The 19174-nt window shown below is 38.3% G+C and overlaps 1 protein-coding gene across 1 annotated transcript in view; it reads right to left on the reverse strand.

The window, feature by feature from the left end:
• PARD3B (par-3 family cell polarity regulator beta) overlaps window positions 1–19174 on the reverse strand; it is a 382717-nt gene that overhangs the window by 120716 nt on the left and 242827 nt on the right. The window contains exon 19 of the mRNA XM_017735561.1: window positions 18059–18287. Coding sequence (XP_017591050.1) covers window positions 18059–18287 — 229 coding nt within the window. The remainder of the gene's footprint in view (window positions 1–18058; window positions 18288–19174) is intronic.

The following is a 19174-nucleotide window of genomic DNA, read 5'->3' on the forward strand; positions in this document are numbered from 1 at the left end:
CTGATCATTGCCAGACTATGTTTCTGCCCCAAAGTGCAGGCTTCATTATTAAAGATGGACAGAATACAAGCATATTCAGCGGAGGCCGGCTGTTCAGGAAATAGCTATAATTTGGTAAATAGCATAATAAACACTTGAGCATCCTTGATGCAATGGGTAATGAGCCAGTGCAGTCCTAAGTATGTACATAACAATGTTAAGATTATACTGTATTTCACATTATATATCTACACACACACACACACGTAGATGTCCATATAATATTTCGACTACTATATTTGTTTCCCTTCTCACATACATTTATTACTTTTTCCTCTGTACTCAACCAGTCATTTGTAAAAGAAAGCAACATTTTACTTGCATTCTTTGCTCTTTCTCTTTCATTTCACTCCTAGTATACCTACATAAACCATTGGAAGCTTTTGTTCATCATGGCAACCAAATGCATTACACTCTGAAGCATGAGAGATCCTGGAACTAAATGTAATCTCACAGCAAGTCATCAGCACGTCTATAGCCCATGCAGTGGAAGGCGATTTAAATCCCCAGTCTGTTCTCCTTGCCACCATAGAGAATAATGACAAACCATAACATATCCCATTCATCTAACAGCTGAAAGGGTAATGAATTACAGAGATAGTTCAGCCACTCATTATTAAAAGATTACAACATTAAAAATGAAGTGTTTTTTTTTTTTTTAAAGCAAATGATCATGTTTTCATATAATGCAAGTGAAACTATACAGTATTATGGATTCCCAGCTATATTGTAAGAGGCAGCTTGTAACAAAGGCTTCGAATTGAATTAGTCTTAAAGTTAGCATTTCTCTAGCCTGAAACTCAATCCCAGTTCATACTGTTTTACTCAAAATACCAAAATTATCAGTATTTTTATATTATAGTCTCTAGAATTTCTCGCTGTTTTTCTCTGACAGCATTACCCATTTTTAATGAAAATACACGTGCACGTAGCCAGTTTTGGTTAATACCATTCTTGGTCAGGATTTCAAAAAAAAAACCTACCACAAAACCAAAAACCCCTCAAAAACCCCCAAACCACCACCACCAAAAATAAAAAGAAAACCACCAACCCCCCCAAGAACAACAACAAAAAACCCACCACAAAAAAAACCCCTGCCCCAAACTAGTCTACACTACTTGGTGCCAACGACGAAATACGTAACTGGAACAAAGTCTCTACGTGACATGCTGGGCTTTTAAGCTATGCAGCCTATGGTTCCAAGAGAAATATCAGTGGCTTCATTTTAGAACAAGCCTGTTAAGTTTTAGCATCAAAAAAAAGTTCTTTATCAAACAAGCATCAAGCAAGCCCTTCCATCCCAGGGATCTGGTTACCCACAGACTTTTCAGGTTAATTCAGCGACAGATGAAATATGTACATAACTGAAACTGCTCAGAATGTACTAGGGGTAAATGCATGTTTCCACAGGAGACTACTCAATCATTTGATGCAGGACACAGCATCATCTAATATAAAGAGACTTTTTAATACAGAACATCTGCAACCTTTCTATCAGCTCCATCTAAATGTCCACCCAGCGTCAATTAAAAAATACCTCCAAAGTTTGATTCATAACTTTTTCATTTTCCCAAATACATTTCTGCTGTTTGCAGGGTAGGAATTGGGAGGTGGCGAGAGGTGGGAGGAGAGTGGAAGGTCTACAAGAAAAATTAGGTTGTCAGAAAATGTCAATAGTCACAGCAAATCTTCTGCAAATGATTTTTGAAAGTCTGTTTCACTTTATGTACAGCTGAACAATAACAAGCATAATGCCAACTTTCATTTTGGAAACAAGCTGTGAAGGGCATCTGTATATGGACACAAACTGTAACCAGTTACAACACAGGAAAATCCTGCATTGAGACCTCTGTGGGGCATTCTTTTTAAGAAAACATATCCTTGGCTGGCATAGGCAGGGGAAACCTGGAAAGCTACTGCTACAGGGCTCAAAGGAAGGGAATGAAAAAGATTGTTTTATCCCTGACTGTATTTCCTTCCTTCATTCGTTCGTATTATATGGTAGATTTCTTTGCAGTGACTGGGAAAGGCTACTGGAGGGTGGAAGCACTTCTCTCACTGTCCCTTATCCAGCGGGACGGGGCACTGGTCGCTGCTGTCACTGTGAACACAGGGTGGGGCTCGGGGGATACAGAGAGGAGAGCACTACTGAGGAAACCCTTAAATCAGTATTCTTCTCTTTAAAAAAGACACACAGTGTCAGCCTCACTTTTAACAAAATAAGAGGCATAAAGGAGGGCAACGATATGCCTTGATTTTCACATTTAGTATTCCCTCTCCACTCCTGGAGAGTTGCCATCATTCTTTAATACTCATTTCATCTTATAACCTTTCAGCTGAATCTGCTGAGTGGCCTTCCTATGAGTATGTCTATTAGCCCATGATGTTCGGTTTTACTTTGAGCAGGTTTCTTACTTTCCTCAGAGCACTCTGAATGCCACAGTAAATCCTACCAGAACCTCATGGGCTGCAGCAGGGCTTTGACTGGCCATCACCATCTGTTCCTCACAGCCATGAGTGAGTGCCTTATCAGAAGCTTCTTATTACTACTATAGACATTTTTGGAATCAGGAGTTGATTTCACATGAAAGTTCTTTTTAGCTCTGCTCCATGTTCTAGAAGTGTTACAGGCCAGATTTTTAGAATTAATAACGGCAATGACTATACAAAAGAAGTTACATTTTTCAGTCCCGTCATGCACACTTTTTATGATGCTGAACCTTGGGTATGACAATCACTACAGGCCTTTTCCTGAAGTACTATAAAATACCATTTCTCTTTCCTGAAGTTTTCATAAAACTTTTCATAAAGTTTTTGAAACTTTATGAAGCAAGGAGACAATGGAGGTTACTGGGCGCTTGTTTGGTAAGCAATTTCTCTTTGTTCTTCAGTAATGTCACAAATGGATTTGTAAAAAATGTCAGGTTTTCTTGTATTTTCACAGTAAATATTTTCACAGTAAGTAAAGGATTTTAAATGAAGTGCCTCTTCACATTAATATCCATCTCAGTCCTTATTAAAAGGGTCTAAAAATGAGAAGTGAGAATAAAAATGCATATTTTTAGCTGACCCAACCCTTTTCTTTTTCAGAATTAACCAAATAGCAATATTTGAGTTTTGAAACTGTTGTCTGAACACAGGCAAAATGTTATAGGAAAATCTAAAAATTCCCAGGGACAAAAAGCCTGTTTCCTCTCCTACCCAACACTGAGTGCTACACAGTGCAAATAGGAACTTTCACAGATCTGCTGCTTCTGGGAATTCTGCCATATATTAAGTAAATAAAATCAGTTTCTCCCATTTTTTTACTCATTTTAACCCTAAACCCCAGCAAAGATAATATTCAAAAACCTGCATTTTGTTCTTTTTTTATGCGTTACAAAGGTTAAATTCCATCTGTAATTATTCTTGTGAAACACAACTAGAAACAATGGGATTATAAAGATGCAGCTACAAAATTAATTTGGTCTCAGACATCTTTGTGTACCAGTGAGAATAAATGAGTAGCAGAAATACCTCTAAGTTTAGACAGCAGTTTTCAGGACTATCAGTTGAAATATATTTCTGCAGAAAAAAAAATCTGATATTGAGTTATTGAAAGAAACAGAGAACTTCAATATACTGGTTTTAGGTTCCCTATTCAGGGAAAGAAGTGGGTCTTACCAAGTCCAGTTCTCATAGTCTCAAGCTAGGATTTCCCCAGCAAGTCTGAAAAAATATTCATCACTCCAAAGCCCACATGGAACTGGGACTAGAGTTAATTCTCCTACAGCCTTACAACTCAAAGGGAAAAAGCATTATTCACAACTTCATGCTGGCTCATTTCAAGCTCACACCTGTTCAGACCCAGGAACACTCTGGGGGCCTCATCCAGTACAAGACTTCCATGAAGTTCAGCAAGGTTTGACTGCAGAATTTTGCCACAATGTTTGTATTTCTGTGGCTTAAGACCAATCCATATCTCTTTAAAACATCTGTTGTTATTTATTTCAGGAAGACCAACAGGCTCCAGGATGTTATCCACTATCTTGAAATGACTGTTGCTTATTTAAGTTCCCCCAACCCTTCCTTCTGATCACTCTGCTCTGCTTCTCTTGGTATTTCTACTGCATTTTCTGCAATCAGGTCTGATCACTTCTGCAGCTGATCCCTATTTCTTCTGCTTTTGCCATGAAACAGTAAACATTTTTACCCTAAATCTCACTGCTGGCCATGCAAAATGCAGTTTGACCACTGGACTTTTTGTGTTGTCATCTAAATGCACAAACGGTATCTGTGCTAAAGCAAGAGGTCATAAAACCTGAGAGCTGCAGTACTTTATCATCTTCCTTTGTTCTATGTTTGAGAAGTGCTACTGTATATTGACTTTATTAAAGTTTTGTTTTTTCAAGAGACCAACACAATTATTACAAGTCTAAGTTCCAAAATGGACAGATACGGAACTGAAACTGCTGTATCAAAGGTCTGTAATGATCTTTCTTTGCTCAGCCAAATGGATTGTCATCTCTGTTGATTCAATGCAACTCCTCTGTGCCATTCAATATAATTGATCACAAGATGCTTTTATAGAGCATTTGGTTATCCTTGAAATTTGGTACCCAGGGGTCCTGGAAAATGTCCACAGCTTGAGCTGTTTTTCAGTGAATACCTTTCTCTATAGCCAACAGTAGAATTATTCTTTTTCTTATCTTGCTCTTAAAATTCTCCATACACATTCAGAGAAATTCTATTTAAGTCTCACTGTCTCATTCTTGATAGCAACATCCACTTGGTACTTTTAATTAAATCTCATGGCTTCAATTATCTGTATACAGACACTGTATCAATTTAAGTTGCTTTCCAGCTTGGCTTTTTTTCCTCTTCCCTGATGTTTTATTTTGGTTTCACTCTTCTGTTTGGTCAGACTTTGAAACTGGCTCCTTGAGAAAGCTACCAACCACAAATTTTAATTTTTAATTGCTTTTTAAAGCTCATTTTAAGTCAATATTTACAAACAGAGTGAAAACATCATACGTCAGTGCTTAATTTACAAACTTTTCCTTTTTGCTTATAAATCAGCTTAACATTTTATGCAACTAATTTAATTTCATATTTTTATTCATTCTCTGATCAAGACTAAATACGAAATTTCCTCTAACTTATATTACAGATTTCCAGATCAACCTTCATATTGTAGACTTGGTTTAGGTCTGTAGCTGCTCTGCACGGTGGATATTAAACAGAAACCCATATGTTCATAATTTTCCATTTACTTACATGGAAATTTAAGGATGGAACTGGTCTAAACATGGCTGGACAACCTAAAATGTTAGCCCCTGTAGATGAGAATTTCTCTCTACAGAAATCATTCTCCTGGTTTCAGGCTGACTTGTATTTTCTTAATACAACATGTAAGATTCCTCACAAAGAAATCTGCTTGAGTAAGGAGATCCCAGATTGATCAAGGAGTTTGTTGTTGTCTACCTGGAACACTAGAACTTTCTATGGAGCTTTAATGAGTGTACAAAGTCATTACAATATTACTGCAGTAACTGTGGTATCAAAGCCAACAGACACCAGTGCTATCACAGGCAAACAGCCTCATGAGAGAGAGTGAGTGAACCTTTGACCAGCAAATTTGATCTGTTATAGGCAATTTGTGTCCCAAGGTACGCAGTGAATGGCTGATGTACACAAAATAAACTAAGACTGAGAAAGACAATAAACTGACAGCCAAGATCAACAAATGCTCTTGGTGTCCCATGAAGCCATTAATACAATACTCTGCCAAACATGCTTTTTTCCAGGCGTGGGCTGGTTCAATGTCTTTGAGTGTCTATGTGACCTTGAGAAGAGGAGGCAGATACAGTGATGTGACAAGACTATTCCACTGTAAAGAAGCTCCTTTTAGTCTATGTAGCCCCTAAGCATCTCCTTTCTCCCCTTGCCTAAGGTATTTATAGTATGCAAACACGTAAATCCATCACCTTCTCTCCTAATCTTTTGCTGTTCTTTATAATAGAGACAGAAATAGTTTGTCAAAAAAAGAGACACAGCTTTTTACTTGATATTCTGGAAACTAATATGCAATACTTTCAAAGATTTATGTGCTAGCACATGAGTTCCATAAAAATAAAAGAATAAGGTAACAGGTTAAAATAGCAAAGGTAGAAAATTTTGGGTTTCTACATGTGATGAGTAAATTAAACTCACACACACAATCTTTACAAATAACAAACACACTTCCCATAGTTACCTATATATTTTAATTTTAGCTCCACCGTAGCCTTTTATTATGGTGTAAATGTATTGTTTCAATAAAGACCTAGAACAAGGAAGACAGAAGCACATATAATACACCTGTAGTCTATTGCTTTGTTCTGCTGGATTGAGGCCTTAACACTCAAGTAAATCTAACTATTCACTTATTCTGAACCTCAATCCTCACTTTTTTTCCCCTGTTCTAGAGGAACTGGTAACTTTTATTTTCTTTCTTTTTTTTTTTCTTCTTTTTAATCTTCTCTAGTGAAAGATCATTTTGTCTGTGCTCCACTTTCAATTCCATACAAGTGCATGGACAGCAGTTTATGGTATAATGTAAGTTTTCCACAGCTAATCTAGGGCCAGTAGTGATCCTTCTTCCCACTATGACAGGAACATCATCTTTCAATTTCTTTAAACTCTAGCCTAAAACCAAAAAAGATTAAACTCATTTTCTCCAATCCGAATATCCCCACAAGGCAGAGGAAGCTGGTATTTAAACCAGAATAAATGTTAGGGATGAACTAAATAAATATACTGTTATTGGAATAATTTTGTTAGCATATTTTAGACTGCCTAAAATTTGGTGTGTTTCTAATTAGACCACTAGAACACATATTTTGTAAGAGTGCAGCTTCCTTCCTCCCCTCCAAGATTGCCAGAAACATGTAAGTCTTTGTAAAATACTCGAGTATCTCTAAGACACAGATTTTTAATAGTATTTTCCATGCAGGAGATGCAATAACCCAAAATTTGCTTCATTTCAGCATTGGGGACTAAAGCCAGTTATCCACTCAGAATTAGCAAGCTCGCATTGCCAAATCAGTTTTCCCTGCTCACAGGGTACACCAGACTTCACAGGCAAGTCAACAAATTGCGCAGTGCAGAGAGGAGCAGCACCACAGGATTTAGAGGTTCTCGTAGTGGCCTTACAGAACAGTGTCAGCATTCATACCACACATATGTAAATACAACTTCCACTGTGCAATTACTGAAATTAGCAAACGTCTGACACGTAGGAACAGAGCAGCTGACACCACTGCTATAGGCAGAGAGGGTTCAAAGCAAATCTATACCTAGAAATTTCTCTTCTTATCTTCCCAAGCCATTTCAGCCCAGAGCTCCTGGAGCTCTGCCTGATCCTGCCTACAGCACCCTCCACTGCTGCAGATGACTGATGGTTTGGGAAGCAACAAATGACAACCAAGCTAAAATAGCCTAAACAGGAATTAATTACAAAAGAGATGAGGCAGAGGTCTTCAGGGATGAAGAGGTACATTAACCTATTGCAGCACTTACAATCATAATAATCTGCCATTTTAAAGGGAAGAAATATTTGCTAATTTCTTTTTAAGTAACTAAGTCACTCACTCTCTGGTGTATCTATACACACATATAGTCACTAGAATTAATCTGCAGCTGTATTGTGAAAATTTTTTCTCAGAAGCAGTGCAGTTTGGTTTTGTGAAATCTTCAACTGCAGCCTGTATCAAACCAAACAGACCAAAAAAATCAATAATTTAAAAATATGTATTGCTAAGAAGATTAAATGAATAACATTAAGCTTCCTTGAGAGTCCTTCCTCGCTGTCTGTTAGGGAAGCTGTCTGTTCGGGAGGCTGAACAATCCAAGAGCATGTGAATGAAAACAAACACTTCCAAACACAGAAGAGGATATGGAAAGTGTCTTTGCAGGGGGCTGGGGGTGGACACAAAAAGGAAAGCTAACTTCTTTGAATTGTTTATTTCCTCAATCTAATTTTAATTAAAACCAGAACATTAGGATGTCTGTTATGCAGAGCTACTGTAATACAGATTTCCACATCAGAGGATAAAAAGCTAAACTCAAAGATGACAGAGGTAGAATGCACAGTGCCTGACTCATTACACACTAGGTTTCTTTGGTTAGAAGGAAAATAGCAAACAACAATTGTGGCCTTCTGCCCAGAAAATAGCTTTACAATTCTATTTACACATTACTACCAACCAATCTGATGATAATCTGGGGCTAGTGTGGGGCCAGGTATTCACTGCTTTCAAATAAAGGGCAATGAATGGCACAGGCATACAGTTCATTACTTCAAACCCAATACTGGAGTTAAATGCTAAAGAGCCATAGCAGACACTTAGTGGCCCATGTATCTTGTACTAAATATACATACAGAATTTTTAACACACAGAGAGGGACAGGTTTTTTCATGTCAGCATTTGGCTAACATTTTATATTTGCCCCAGTCACTTTCTATTCATTCTTTACTGTTTGTTCTCCAGATATTGAGCAAAATAGAGCAAAAGTGGGAAGTTGCAAGAACAGAAAGGGAAAAAGGAGAAGGCCTCTTCATTTTCACCCCTAAGAATTATTCCAAGATCTCTAAAGAGCAAGATCAAATTCTCTCGCATGCACCAGGGCCAAGCCAAGACCCTAGAGATGTCATTTTCACTGAATAAAGGAAGCAAGCAGGGGAAGATTCTTTGAATGTAAATATTTTTGTGAGGGGAGCACTGGATAGCATAATTAACTTCTATGGTAAATGCCAAACCGCATCGTGACCACTGAGAAATCAGAGCAGTTGCTGCTCATGACAAGGCATAGAGTAGAAGCAACCCACACTGAGTGCAGAGCCCAGACTAAGGAACTCTGCTGGGCTTATTACTCAAGACTCTGCATAAGCTGAGTGACAACCAGGACAAGAGAGAGCCCAGGCTGCAGAATAGGGTAGAGAGAGGAGGAGAAAGTAACAAAAGCAGAAACCTGGTGACAAACAAGCGTTGTCCAGGATGAAGGGCTGGAGGTGATAGGAACACCAGTTACCTGCTAAGTTAACAGCTGAATGAGCTGGAACTGCTGGGTAAGGATCAATCCTGCACCTTTGCACTCACATCCGAACCAATGAGGAGAGGTGGAGGAGAATGGGACATGGCCAAATGTGGTGCAGAGCAGGAAGCTGTAAAGAGCTTTTCTCACTGCCGTTGGACAGAGACGGGAAGCAAGAGCTGGGGCAGAAAGGATGTAAAGCCTTACTTCATCATTTATTTAGCCTTGCCAATGCTCATGCACATGGTGGACGTTCTGCAGCAGAGGCAACTCTCAGGGAAGTTGAAAGCTGCATAAAACACTTTCTGCCAGACTTGCTGCAAACGCTGCAGTAGTGTGCTGCCTTCAAAGGCTGTGAGTGCTCGTGGCTGCTCAAAGCAGGTGACCACAGCAGCCAGGTAATACAGACAGGAGCAGGAAGGGAACAGAGTTGGAGCTGGCAGGGGCAGGTGTGAGCACTCAGAACCAGGACACGGCAGTATGAGCCACAGGAGAATAATAATAATCTGGAAGCAACACGAGTCCAAACAGAAAGGGAAGAAATTTCTGTGTGGTCATGTCTTCAGTGTGCTGTGTAGTAAGTCAGCAAATTTTAGACACTGCCCTGCTGAGTGGATTTAAGGTTCATGAAAAGATGGCATCCCATATAGGGCTTCTGTGAAAGGGGGAAGATGCTGCTAGTCTTCAGGACAACAGAGTAAGGACAAAAAGAGGACTAATCTGCAGAGAAAAAAATAATTTGCCCACATTAAACAAGAATGGGTATGGGGAGGAAAATTAGTTTGAGAAAGTCATATGAAAGCTTACTACTTTTCATTTTCTTAAGAATAAAACTATTTGCCTGCTACACTGTTACAGGAGTAACCAGACTAGTTTTTAAACGCATTTAATTTTTAACAGGTTTAGCTGAACAATGATAATATAAACAGGGAAATGTTGTTATTTTCATTTTTTACAAGCACAGAGGATAACTTTTGTGTAGAAACTACGGCTCAGAGCAGCTGAGTTAACCAGTGATTCCCAAGAAATCAGTAGCAGAGCAGGCATTTGAAACAAAGCCTCTCTCACAGTATATCTCCTAAACATTTGCCTATCTAATCCTAAACCTAAAACTTTTCCTATCTCCTAAACCATCTCTTCTTCATTTTCTTTCAAAAATACTGTGTGGAAAAAAAGAGGGAAGAAAGAGACAGAGTAGTTCAAGGGGTCAGGTTTTTTCTGAAGCTAGCATACTTCATATGCTCTGAAATTGTGACTACCCCAAAAGGAGCTTTGTTCCTTTTATATGTCAGCAAAACAAAAGGTCAGCCTATTGAAATATTGGTCAGGTCTGACTTTCTTCTATTAATAACAAGTAGAGACACATTTTTTAAAGTAATAGTTAAATAAATGACCGCATGTCTGCAATCATTTCGACTTAAAATGTCAACTGGATTTGAGATGCCATGTGTATTTAATCAATGACTCTGCACTCTAATATAAATATTACTTTGGTTTGACTGCGTTGTGTGGCATAGGTCATAATTCAGTGAGATGAGTACATTTAATTTTCTCTACAGATGGCTGTTAATGCCAATACCTATTAAACCAGCACCCACCAGCACCCTGTAGTTAAGGAATCTGTCAGGAGTCCCCTTCTGTATCATTTCTCTGATAATTGTTGTCTATCCCCTAACCCCCCTGTCTACCACGGTCATGTTACAAGAACTACTGATTCAGAAAATCAGCAAAACCCTGTTGTTTCTTTTGGTGTCAAGGTAGAACTTATACTCTGCACTGTATTCCTGAGCAAAACATGTATTTATTGGTTAAAGTACAGCACAGGAAGCCTTAATTCTAATTCTTGTGGGCATGACTCTAAACCCTCTAGGACCTTTAACCATAATGCATCTGTATTATCTACAGAAATACCCAATGCACCACAATTTATATAGAAAACATGGAATTCAAGTTTTATCCTCAGCCAGATTTTAGAGCAAGTAACAGCCAACTCTGGTGAATGACGGATGAACACAGTGCTGCACTGTTCAGTATTCCTCAAGAATACACTTTGCTTTCTAGGACACTTCTCGCAGAACACATTTCTTGGGAGATTAGAGACAGACACTTAGAAGAAATATGCTACCTCCAGAAAACACCTGGAGTTTACTTTTAGCAGTTGTGGCATGCACAGAGGTCAGTATGAAATAGGCAAGTAACCATTTAAGTAGAATTTAATGTATAAAGTTAATCCTCACAGACAGAGCACACTGCCTTTTTTTTTTTTTTTTTTTGCTTAGTAATGACTTGAATAATGATATTTCAACTTGAAGTGAACATGCAAGTAGTTCACAAAAAGCATGCTCCTTGAAAACAGTTTGTAATTTCGAGTCCTTTTAAATAGTCAGAGGGAACTTTCTGCTCTGATCTGTTAAGTAAATATAAATCTTGTTATCCAAGTTCAGTAATGAGAGTGAGGGGTCCATTCTTCACTGCACTTGCATACATCTAACGTTAATGAGATTTATGCATGCATATTAAGGGGAGAACAGATGCTTAATTAAACAAATCAGCCTTTAGTAGGCAGTCTGCATGATCATTTTTAGCACAAAACCCCCTTATTTTCTCTGCTTTAGTCTGTCTGTGAATGCAGCCAAGGAGGAATTAATATGGTGGAGAAAAAGAAAAAGCCATACATGTAAAATGAAATGTTTGTTTAGTTTTTTTTGCTTAAGATACTTGAAAAATTTGAAGTAGATTAAATTGACTAGGTATATCCCCTCTCTCATGTTCTTATGCTCTTTAAAGGAAAGTGGAGTTTTATTTACTAATTTACCTAAATGAAAAGTGGGAATTTTATTATGCAAAAGGAAATCAAGGCCTCTAAGTAACTCATCTGCCTCATTAACTGATGCTGTATTTCAGATACACATGATCCATCTCGGATCATTTCGCAATTGAGGACAAAAAATATCTAAAATAACTTTAGCCTAATTAAAACATAATTTAATCTAGTTGTGGGGATTTTTTTATCTGTCCATGTCCATATTGATTTCCAGCATCATACACAGATAAATACATTAAAAAGTTATATACGCCACCCCTCTCAACAAGTCACATCTTTATTATTTGCTCCTTTGTCATATATTGCTACCTTTTCTTCTACAACACTCAACTTCTAAGGGCAACAGAGTAGAAAAAAAAAATCTCTCCATAAGTTATCACAGTGCCATACTTAATGGAAGTCAATATCTGTATATTATGCTATCTACTCTGCAATACCATTACAGGCTCAACAGTGCTGGTTGTAAAAAGTATCATTCTGAGCACAAGGCCTATAATAGTAGTAATGAAAAAAGGGTCATTTCTGTCTTCCAACTAGAATGAAAAATTAAAATCACTAAGGCACTTAGCTCAAAGGAAAATTGGCAAATTAAAGGGACAAAAAATAAAATATTCATGGCTCATATTGTGAAATGGAAGGTAAATAATTTAAGATGAACTATTATGTGGGAAATCGCACTCTTTCTGAAGAGCAAAAAAGCAAATCTAACTAATACACACATACATATTCCTGCTCCCTGGGCTTGCAGTTATATATATATGTGCACAAATATGCAAATCATGGTTGATGTACAATAGTGCTGGGGGATAGACATTTTCTCACCTATACTAATTTTTAAAATATTTTCTAGTGAAACAGTCAAGTTGACAAGCACCGCTTTATACGAAGAAGGTTGGTTGTTTTTTTCTTCCTGAGTCCAGCCTAGAAATGAAGACTGAATGAGAGAGTGCTCTCTCACTGCACTCCAGGTCAGCACAACTCTTTACTCTGAGTCACCAATTACATACTTGCTCTTAGATTTTTATACCACAAAAAAATAATTATGACTTCAGCCTCCTGGTCCCTGCCTGGGGGAGCTACCTATTAAAATGCCATTGGTGTGGCTGCAGTCCATTAGCTATCTTACCTTCATATCCATAAAACTGAAAGGGCTGCCTAGAATTTTTACAATCACTATCTGGAAAAGGTAGAGAGAGCCACAGACTTATGTATACTCCAGCACTGTAACAACTGCTATGGGAGTAGGATACACAACTGCACTGCATGGGAGAGGTCACATTTCCCTGGTGATTTAAAGGTTCAGTCTTCTGCCAACTTAATTTAGAAACAAAAAGCCTACCTTTGTTAGAAGAGAATATTTTGATAGTTTTTCAAAGCATGGCAATTCAATAACTATAGACCACAAATTTAAAATCTGGAGTTCATCACCTAACAAACTGAGGAATAATTTTAAAATTTATTTTATTAACCTCTTGGTTAGATCAGTTTTGAATTCTCGGTCATAAGTGGTAATACATTTTGCATTAATGTTCAGCATCAGGGATTTGTAGTACCCTGCACCAAAGGGTTAATTAACCCTTCCAAACAGCCTCCTCACACAGCTTTTGACAGTTCTAAACAATGACACTACACACTACTTTTTTTCAAAGGCACAAATATGCTGTTTCACTATAGCATTTCTCCTGAAAATACTGAATACCTTCAAAAAAAGGTACAGGGAAGCTCATTTGTGGTCCAGCAGCCTTCTAAGACTCACAGTGCCCTGAAAGAATCAGTCAGCTCAACGTGAGAAAAGGGATGAGCCAAGAATCAAATGTGGCATTGTGAAATCCTGCTGCTCCATTGTATCTGCACAGAACTCAGTATTATTTCTGTTCTGAAAAAGATTCAGTGTAGATGCTAGACACTAGCCTTTTCCTGAGACTGAAGTATACATTTAGTCACAGCTCCAGTAATGAAAGTATTTAATGTAGTCATTTTCTTGATACACAGTATCAATTTACTGTCCTGTCTGTTGTCTAGTGGTGCGTTATTAGCAAATAATGACAGCACGATGTGCCAGAAAACATCAAAAAGTAAAATATAACTCTCCTTGGCCAATGTTACACAAAACCAGTTAAGAGTCAACTTTTGTTTGTCTTTGGACAGCACATACACACCTTCAGAACTAAGGCAGGCAATATGTGCATCCGAAGCAACCAAGGAAACAAAACACTGTGCAGTCAGCACCACAGTGAAACAGTACTTTGGATTATAGAGACTTTAACCAGTGTCATCTGCGTTTCAAACCTCCAGTACATTAACCTACTTTGCCCAAATGTCACAGTTGTTAATATGCTGCAGCCAAGAGTTTCAGTTAATACTGTGTGAAAAAACAGGACTTTTTAAAAAACAATGATTACAAAAATAAAAGCATGATTTCTTGATGGTCTCCCTGAATCACAGTCACCTAAATAAAGCTTCAATCAAGGAAAAGCTTAGCAGGAAAGCAATCATTCTTCTTTTTGCATGTGTAAAAAAAGACCAGGAACTACAAGTAAATAGCAGCTGAGCAACAGATGAGGCACTAAGTGAAATCTGTTAGCAACTGCTAACAGCTTTGCTATTTTCTGTTGTTAAATTAAAAAAAAAAAGGCAAAAAACCAATGCAGTAGCAATTCCAATATGTTCAAAAATCTCAGATGCAAAAGACTAAAGCTCAACAATTCTTGTACTACAGCTGAATACTTGGATTTGGTTTTAATACCTTGAAATGCTTTGTTATTGATTATAAAGCAGAAACCAGCCAATGCACATGGCCATTATCAAGGCAAAACTTGTTACAGCTGTAAGTGTGACCCAGCAAGCATAGCACAAAAATCCCACTGTAGACAAGTGGGACATTTCCAGCAGCTGTTTCAGCCTCAAATTCTACTTTCTTTTGTCCTTTACACCTGACCCCACGTCATTCACCAGAAAACGCATGTGTCTTAACTAGCGCTGAGCTTTCTGGCAAAATCTCTCTTTTTCATTGTCCTTCTGGTCCTGGAGCTTTTGCCACAGATGCTCAATTCCTACTTATCTCAAGCCAATTTTGACATGGGTTCAGCAAGTCTGTTTTTCTGTTTGGATGCATCTCACAGCACAGCAGAACCATGCAGGCACAGCTGAAATAGCTCTGAACAAAGCTGCCCACGAAGTACAAACAGTAGGAACATAGCAGAGCAGGGGTTCCAGCTCCCAGTAGGATCAGTCACATGGCTGCAGTCACCAGACAAGATGAAAAAATTCATGACATCGCCTGGTCCCAGGAATATAATTCCTCTTCTCACTCCTGACACTTGCCTTCATAGCTTCTTTTCCCTTGGCTTTATCTCTCCTGTCAGTCTAACAAGGGCTCTATTTCTTGCTCCTCCTTTTGGTGGTCTAACTCATGGGGGATTCACGGCAAAATCACCACTGTACTTACAAAAGGCACAGATTTCCTTCTCCATTAAGCTTTCTGCTCCACTACAATGTTTACATTTCTAATGCCCTCTATGTGGCAGGTTTCCTTTCCAATTTAAATTCATCATGTGAAAAACTGGGCTCATCTCAGTTTCTAAATACTTCTCTCTACTTCTTTCGTCTAAGATACCAAGAATTAGTAGCCACCTTGCCTGCTGCAGAAGCTCACAACTTTTGTCATCTAAACTTCCCTCTTTCCTTCCACAGATGTTCTACCAATAAAACAGGCCAGTTTCATTCCCACAACGTCATAAAAAATCTGGATGCTTCTTTCCTCCCGTGTTGCTAAAATACTTATCATTCAAACCTCCTCCCCATCCCTCCTGACACTTCTCACCCTTCACATCAGTACAAGATTCCAGTTTGAAAAAATACCTTTTGAATCTAATATTTAGTTGGTATTTGACCTGTTCTAAATTCCACTATTAGTTCCCTATTATTTCTTTTAAAAACATTCAGATCAATTGGTTTTGTTCTTCATGTCTCATGCAGCAGTTTCTGTCTGAAAAAATGCCAGCCTGGATTTGCTCACCTTGCCCAGGACCTATGGTCCCAAATTCCTTTGTAAACTCACACTGGTTGCTCTTGTTCAATCTCTGCTTTACAGGTCTGTACCTTTCTTTCCCTTCTATGATGGCTAGGATTCCCTAGGACTCTCACCTTTTCAGGAAGGAATTTTCTTTCAAGTTCTATAAATTCTGGAAAAAATACTGACAAGGATGCAGGACCTCTAAAAATCTCCCAGCTGAGCTGTTAGTTCGTACCTACTCCCCCTTCTCTGTTTATTATAATGTGTAACTTCCATCTTTGCTGTTTTGTAGAGATTTTCAATGGTGTGGGATAGAAATTCCCATTCTGTGCTGCCATACAGATAAATATTATTAATAATTACTGTCAGCTGGGAAGACTATCAATCTAAACCAAAGACAAGCTTATGGAAAGAGCACATGTATAAACCTCTATACTACCAAAATGTGGAATATATTCTGAAAAAGGGAATCACTACAAATGGTAACCTACTGTTTCCAGGTTTGCATATTGACCATTATCAGTGTTTCTGTCAACTAAAATAGATTGTTTTGGATTCTGATGTCATCCCATGTTCTTTCTGGCTCAGATATCATACCCCTCCTGTGAGACTTTACAATTCAAACTTTGAATCTGCTATGTATCTTTGATACGTGAAACAGTACTTATCCTTTCATCACACATCTGTGCCACTCCCCTCCTCTTTCCTACTCATGCCGAAGAGCTAAAAAGAATGAAAATAGATATAAAGCTTAAGATAGAGTTTTTGATGTCACCTTCCTAATTATTCCGTTTTTGACTACTGTTCCATGTTAAGGCCCATTTCTTTAAACAGTAGGAACACAAAGGCACGTGCAATGCACGGATGTGTGTACACACCTCCTCCGTTCCTGAGGAGCCCCATTTGAAAGCAGACTTGTATAGTCAGGCACCTTCATCTTATGAACACTAACAACTGTTGAAATCATGCAAATCTGGCACACAGGCATGCCTGAATATTTTTTACAATGTCTGCACAGTGTTCAAAAGTTGATAGAACAATTGCTGATACATGGGAGAAAGTCAGCAAAAACCTTCCATGTTAATATAACACAAGTAATTTTACTTTAGACGACATAACAACAGAAAGTTGGCAGAAAGGCAAGTTCATACATTATACGTCCTAATGAAGATCATAATCAGTGAATGATCTTGCAGCTGAATTTCTTAGATTACTAGTTAAATGTATCCTTGTCTAAGCAATGATTGTGGCTTTCATATATGTCTTGTCTACAATACAGCATGACAAGAAACACCAATAGCCTCCTAAAGCTAATGTTAAGTGTTCAGTGGCATAAGTAACCACATGGTCCTTCAGTTTAATCTCCTCCAGGTGACCAAAAAATTTCATCACATACCCTGTATCAAATGCCAAGATCTACTTAAACAGAAACACTTAAATCCTCAATAGACAGAACAGGTACCAGAAGGAAGGGTGATAGCAACCAGAGTGCCTACAGCACCAAAGGTTCCACCAAGAGCAAGGAAACAGCCTGAAGAACTCTGACGACTCCAGCATATACAGAGACACAGAACAAATATCCACAGAAAAGTTCAAACACTTGCATGCTGGGCAGGGAGGACAGTGAGCTTTTGTTCACTGCAGGCAATGGCTGGAGCCACAAAGCTAAGATTTTATCACAGGTAGTGGTTTTCAGCAACTGCAAATGTTAGTAGGCCTTTTACACTAACCCAAGGAATTCTGCTCTCCCCGCAGCTTGTGAAGGAAGCAAATATGCAAGGGAAGAGAAGGTAAAGGTCTGAGTGTGGGAGCAGAACTTGTATTACTCAGAAACACTCCCCACAAATCCTTCCCCATCGATACGTGCTTGTTTTAAGCTTGAAACCTTGAATCTTTTCTGACATATGGGAATGCATTTCAAAGGCACAAAAAGACATTTTGTCTGCCAAATGTCTTCTGCCGCAGTTACAAGTTTGGTGTAAAAGTATAAACTGCTTTCTTTTTCAATAACATAAACATTATTTGAGTCCAAGTGAAATAATTTTTCCACTACTTTATGAGAGCATTGGTTGTTTCCTATCTTATAACGAGAATGGGTGACTGTTTTGCTTTGTAAAATGCCATACCTCAACATGACACCAAAGCCTTTCTTCTTTTTCTTTTCTGGATCTTCATTTTCTTCCTTCCTTTTCTTCTCTTTGATTTTAGATTTGCCCTTTTTCTTCTCTTTCTCCCTATTTTTTTTGTCTTTTTTTGCTTTGATTTCTGCATCTTCTATTTCAGGGTTCCCTGGAGGGGCAGACTCCACATTTTGAGCTTCTTGACCACAGTGAGAGCTCTTATCAGAGCCACCATCTGCACAGAATGAAAAAGAAGCAGTGAGGATGGCTACGGGCCACTGAAATGCAAACATGGGAAATACAGCAACGAGTGTCTACAAGAGCTCAAATGACTCACAACACTTACTCATTTAATTGAATAATTTAAAAAGCAGACTAAACAGATCTAGTGGATTCAAACAGATTTGTATTGTAAATTAAAGACAGAATTATTTTTATGAATTGTTTTCTAGTTATTGTTCCTGATATAAAAATCCTGTCAGAGTAAAGTACTATTCTATCTGAAATTTAGCTTGTTAACCTCCATGAGCTCAAGAAAACCATGTGCTGGGTTTCAAACACTGAGAGCTTACTTCAACAAGAGATTGTGGTGACTGACACAACCAACCTATGCAACAAAATGACTTCATTCACTCCTTGGAATCTTTCTATTTTAGTGGCTGAAGAAGAAATAGATAAAATGTTTTGTCCGGCTGGAAAAGAGCTGTGTTCTTTCAATTTGGGGGGCTCAGGATCCAAGCACAGTTTTACGCTCCGTACTAAAGGAGATGTATTTCCAGACTGGGGTCTATAAAACCCATAGTGGCAGAACGAGCAGCAGGGTGCTATCAATACACTCTGCCTTATCTACAACATGAAACAAATTTCCTGACTGGAAAAGGGGGAATTGTAAAACAAGAGAGATAATTTTTAATGTAATCTGAAGAAAGCAGCTGCTTCTTGAAGTTGAAAAACGTAATTATTTAAGGATTGAGTTCTAAATCCTCCAACCCACCCCTGCCCCAAAGGAGATCAGTGAAAGACTTTACACTAAACCCAGTCAAGGTTGGATGGGGTACTACAAAGACAGCTCTATTCAGTGGAAGATGTGAACAGCTTTTAAAATGTGATCAGCTTTTCAAC

Source organism: Corvus brachyrhynchos, unplaced genomic scaffold (assembly GCF_000691975.1).
Source record: "Corvus brachyrhynchos isolate BGI_N302 unplaced genomic scaffold, ASM69197v1 scaffold255, whole genome shotgun sequence".
NCBI classification, from domain to species: Eukaryota; Metazoa; Chordata; class Aves; order Passeriformes; family Corvidae; genus Corvus; species Corvus brachyrhynchos.